Source organism: Morone saxatilis, unplaced genomic scaffold (assembly GCF_004916995.1).
Source record: "Morone saxatilis isolate NCDOM2014 unplaced genomic scaffold, NCSU_SB_2.0 Contig4, whole genome shotgun sequence".
In the NCBI taxonomy this organism is placed as follows: domain Eukaryota; kingdom Metazoa; phylum Chordata; class Actinopteri; family Moronidae; genus Morone; species Morone saxatilis.
Window position 1 is genome coordinate 17,466,585 of NW_023339984.1, and position 5,621 is coordinate 17,472,205.

The following is a 5,621-nucleotide window of genomic DNA, read 5'->3' on the forward strand; positions in this document are numbered from 1 at the left end:
ATTTTTATAACTCACTCCCTTGAGTACATTGAGTACATTGAAATAGTCAGTTACTGTAATTGTCTCATGACTGTGTAGGCGTCTTTGTGACGTGTGTCTGTGGGTTTAGGTAGTTTAAAACAGGAAGTCATTTAGGATGTGTCTGAATGATTATGAAACCAAATAATAACAAACCTCGAACCTTTATTTGAATGAGACGATGTTTAGAAAGTTTAGAGGCGAAACTGCAACTCAGAGATCTGAAACATCACGAGGAGACACAACTTGACCTTTAATCTGAAAAGTACAGCACTTCCCACTGCAATGTAGTGGAGTAGAAGAAAAATTCAATTGAAATAGTCAAGTAAAGTAAAAGCACTTTGATTAAATGTGCTGAGTTACCTTGCACCACTCAGACATGCAGCTGTACAGCCTCTAAGTTCAAGGTTCAAAGACATCATATGCAGCAATAAACAAGTTATCAATGCATGATACATGAATAATAACATACTGTCTTCCTTTAGCAACCGTTGTTCAGCAGTCTCTAATGTTACTCTATTTTCATACATTCCTGTTTATTCATGTGGGAAGCAAATAACCATCACCTTAAGTAATTACAATATACAGCATGACATCCAGTAGGAAATGTCATCCTCCAGTAAAGGACTTTCTGTGCTAGAAACATAATATAACACTGTATTATGAACTGAACCAGCTGGATTGAATGAGCAAACCAACCAGTGAATAAATGGGTTCTCAGGCTTTAGATGTTTGTTTTATAAATCTCCAGGTAAGCAGGGCTGCCCTCAAACTACACCAGTCTAAAAATAATAAATGAACAACCTCTTCCATCCAGTAACACTCTGAACAGTACAGTTTAACCAGAAGATGGCGCTACGTAACATTGTTTACTTTATACGTCAATCTAATAATTCGATTGCACGAGTCAGGTCATTTATATAAAGTTGAAATAACATGGGAGATAAAACATCTGCGTGTTTAACCCCTAATGAGTAAAAAAAGTCTAACTTATTCCAGTAAAGAACCTGAGTTGTTGCCAGCTGGAGAATGGCAGGCACGTGACTGCTGCAGGCGCGTGACTGCTGCAGGCAGAGACAGGAAACCGAGAAAACTTTGTATTTTAGAGAAAGGGAGCTGCAGGAAGTGTTTTCTCATTACACATTACAGTGTGCAAAGTTTGATAAGTGTGCTCCCAACATCAAACTATAAAACAGTAGACAGGCATTGTATGGCTCCTTTAAGCTGCTATAAGAAAGATCCAAACTAATGCAAACACACAGACTCCAGTGGAGAGAGAGGTTTAATATGGTTGAAATGTGAAGCCTCTTTATATATGAGAAATATTAAGAAAACACATCCAGAAAAACTGTTTGATTTGAAAACACAGAATCTTTTATGAGAGTTTACGTCAGGTTGCATCATATTTTAAAATGAGGAAGGAAGTTCAACAGTTTTTTTTGTGATATGGGCTCACGTGTTCCAAGAGAGTAAACAACTGCTTTTCTAGTCTGCGTCATTTAACAGCATGCCACAGACGAGAGCTCATGTTTGCCTTTCAGGTAGGGATGGTTTAAAGATTCTTTTCACTGTGACAGTGAGACTGGAACAACAACATAGAGATTATTTTAAGTGGTGTAAGTGAACTGTGCATTTTAAAGTTACAGCATTTAATGTTGGAGCAGCTTGAGTCCGAGCGGAGAGCTTTAACTCTGGGTATTTAAAACCCTGCTGCATTGTGACCTGCTTCTCATTCGAAGGATTTAGAACATAAAGTTTCATTTTTTATTTTTGTGAAAACTGCCATGACTGTGTATGTTCTGTAAGGAACATTTATGTCATTATTTTCATTAAAGTTGTTAAATTCCCCTCCCCCAATTCTCCACCCCCATTTAGAATTAGTTTCATGTTTGAGCACAAAATATTGAAACTTCAAATCGAGGTATCAATGGAATTTAACTTTTTGTGCATTATTTCATTTCCAAGATGCATGGTACTCCTCTGCAAAGGCAAAGCGCAGTTACTGTTGTTAGGGGAACAAAGCAGACATTGCTGTTTCCTGCTACGCAACTTCAATTGCAGCTCACAGACATAAACAGCACAATACTATTCCAGATATCAGAAAAGACACATGGCTAAATGCATACTGTTATTTGTTATTTTATTCATTAAGTCAGACATACGTATTGTGTAAAAGAGGCAAACTGAAAGAGTCAAAACTGAACTGAAAGATCAGTAAACCTACAAAGCAAAGCAACACGTAACTTTCCTTTCAGTGTAAACGTCCTATCTGTATTTAGCTTAAACATACTACAAGAGTTTGTAGCTGGTTATGAAACAGTCTCAGTTAAATACTGATGCCTCTATGTGACCTACATACGCATACAAGACCATCAGTGAGAAGACTGCCTGTTTCTGTATAGTATAGTTAATGTTTTCCACCGAGTTGGATTCAGTCAGATACCCCTTGTAATCAATGAAGGTGGTAGAAAGTCCCCAGCAAATGCATCGTTCAGAAACAATGTATTTGTTGCCTGTTGACAGAAAATATGGATCTAGGGCTGAGTGTGTCAGACAAGATTAGGATGCAGGAAAGTATTAAGAGACACTTTGTTTTACTGTACATTTACATAAATACATTTACTGTACAAAAAATGCAAATGATTTGTTTTGGAGGCATTATATCTAATACATACTGCCAAAAAACACTTACAGTAAGCAGTCGGTAGTCATGCATTTTATATCATGATAAAATAAGTAGTAGACCATATGTACTTCTGTCAGTAGACAGAGATACTTTTGGTTTGTCAGGCAGGAACAAGAAAGCAAGAAAACTGTTAAAGCAGAACACTGTGATGCTGACATTTCTGGAGTGGTTCTATTCCTCTAGAGGGAGATATTTATCAGTTTTCCTCTGAAATATAGCCCTTGTCTGTAATTGGGTCAGTAAAATTGAGTCTGAACTATGTTCTACATCTTCATTTTTAGTTGAAATACATTCTCAAATTTTGTAATTGTAACACACTGTAGGCACACTGTTAAGAATTTTCATCTATGTGTTACGTGACAATATGTGACCAACGAACAGAGTTAGGATGTTCTTTGTTGTTTTCTTATAATAACTACAACTCAAACTCAGTGGTACATTTCAAAACCTTCTTGTCTCTGCAGCTGAATGATGAAATGATGCTTTTCTTTCTCCCCAGAATGACATAACGCCGCTGCACGTAGCATCCAAACGTGGCAATAGCAACATGGTGCGACTGCTGCTGGAGAGAGGGGCCAAGATAGATGCACGGACCAAGGTAACACACACACACACATAATTTTGACCCAGAAAAGTCCTTTTTTTTTAACCTTAATGAATATTTAAAGAGGTACTCCATCGATTTAGTTATGCATTTCCATGAAACTGGGGTCTTGCACAAGACAGATAAGATAAAAAATAGTTTTAAAAAATCAAAGCAGCAGAGGATTTTGCGGTCCCTGGTGTGGAATTTTATTTAAATGCTCGAGGTAACGGTTAACATTTATGTAACATTTTTAGTCGGCAGACCTAAGCCCTGTCCATTTATCTTCCAACACAGGCACATACAGTATCCATATTATTATCTCCAGCGTGTTTAAAGAAGCTCTGTTTATGCACTTTACAACACTTTTTAGCTTAGGGATTTTCTTAGCCCGTATACAAACATGTAATCCTTAAAATGAAATTAAATCACAAATATCATCAAAATCCTCCCACAGCTGCGAGGAAGGGAGGAGTTATCTCCATTTTGTGAGGGGCTTTATTGTGCTGCTTAAAGACACTGTAGTTGACGGTATGAAGTCCAAACTTTAACCTGAACACAGCCACTGTGCATTTACCTTACTGTTTGTTCTCACAGGACGGTCTGACTCCTCTCCACTGTGGAGCCAGGAGTGGCCATGAGCAGGTGGTGGAGATGCTGCTGGACAGAGGAGCTCCAATACTGTCAAAGACCAAGGTACACCTTCAACCTGTGTGTCTTCTCCTCTATCATTCTCTACTTCTGTTTTTCTCTCGATTCTTTCTCACTCTCTTTTTCTATGCAACTGTGTGTCTCACTCCGCCTCACAAATGCTTTTTCCTTCTGTATTCCTTCCAGAACGGTTTGTCTCCCCTCCACATGGCGACGCAGGGCGACCACCTCAACTGCGTCCAGCTGCTGCTGCACCACGAGGTGCCCGTGGACGACGTGACCAACGACTACCTGACGGCGCTGCACGTGGCCGCCCACTGCGGGCACTACAAGGTGGCAAAGGTCATCGTGGACAAGAAGGCCAACCCCAACGCCAAGGCACTGGTGAGCATAAAAGGATGAATGTAGGAGGATGGGAGTTGGCAGCAAAGAGAAACAGCTGATCTCTGTAGCTTGGGAAAAAGACTCACCAATCATTTTTTATGATGAAAATAAAAGTGTGGAACGGACTGGGAGAAAGGTAGCGGGGAAGGGAAATTGCTCTCCATTCAAAAGCTCCTAAAATCAATCGTCTTGCCCCCATTTTCAAACCCTGTTTCAACCACTCAATACATTTTTTTTCTTTAGTGCATTCATTTATTTGATAGAATCTAGAAATCTGTATAATTCTGAAAGCTGAATATTTAGGGAGGGTTTTTTGTTTTTTAAGTTCCATTTTGTCCCACAATGATTAATGAAAACATATTTTTATTTTATATTGAATTTTTTATTTATATTTTCTCACGAGAAGAGGCTCTTTCACAATGTTATGGTTTGTTAAACTGATTTTTATTTATTTCTCAACAGAAATGATAATTAAATGATTGATGATAAATGATAATGATGATGATAAAAGAAGTGCATTGTATCTCTCTCTGTGAACTTACCTTGTGCTGCTGCAGCCTTTACTTCAATGGGACGCCATTCAGTTCACACTTGAGTCATGTTTAAGAGTTATGGAAATGTTGAGTGACCACGCAACCTTAAAGGAAAAGTGAAAGGTGAAACTACCAGCATTTGCATAATATGGTGCACGTTATAAAAGGGAAATGTAATGTGCTTTTTTTTTTTCAAAACTGAAGTATGTGCGTGTGGCAGTTGTTGTGGTTCTGTTTACATATTGCAATCAGATCTGGATGATTTCATCTCTCAACCAACCCAAAATATCTTGCCTCCTTTCAAGTCATTCATTTCCTCTCCTCCTCCTATCTGCCCTTTCTTCCTTACCTCCCTTGTTATCCCTCCTTTTTGTTTCTTTACAAAAAAAAAGAGAAATAAGGAACTTTAATGGAGAAATAAAGACACTGGAGAGACATGAAGGTAATTAGGGAAGGAAAGAAGACAAGGAGACTAAAAGAGACTTTATATCCCGGGCCAGTGTTTTGGTGTAAGACAACCATCTCTGTTCTGTAATGGGAGAAGTCTGGGTGTGGTTAGAGCACTGGGACTTTATAGCCAGAGAGAATAAGAAGGAAAAAAAAGGCCATGGAGAGGAAAATGAAGTCATAGGATTGAGCCAGAAACCTCAAAGTCAATGCATGTTCAAGCCAAGCTAATATCTGTACAGTTCTATTGCTTGATTGTATAGATATATGTGTAGTATTTGTTTCATGATTTTTCTCAACATGAGAAATGCACTGTGTA

General features: G+C 38.4%; 1 protein-coding gene across 1 annotated transcript; it reads left to right on the top strand.

Moving 5' to 3' along the window:
- Nucleotides 1-3,205: 3,205 nt before the first annotated feature.
- LOC118338065 (ankyrin-3-like) lies at nucleotides 3,206-4,355 on the top strand. Its single transcript, XM_035675239.1, has 3 exons — nucleotides 3,206-3,302; nucleotides 3,885-3,983; nucleotides 4,125-4,355. The coding sequence occupies exons 1-3, from the start codon at nucleotides 3,252-3,254 to the stop codon at nucleotides 4,338-4,340; spliced, it is 366 nt and encodes a 121-aa protein (XP_035531132.1). The 5' UTR covers nucleotides 3,206-3,251; the 3' UTR covers nucleotides 4,341-4,355.
- The last annotated feature ends 1,266 nt before the right edge of the window (nucleotides 4,356-5,621 follow it).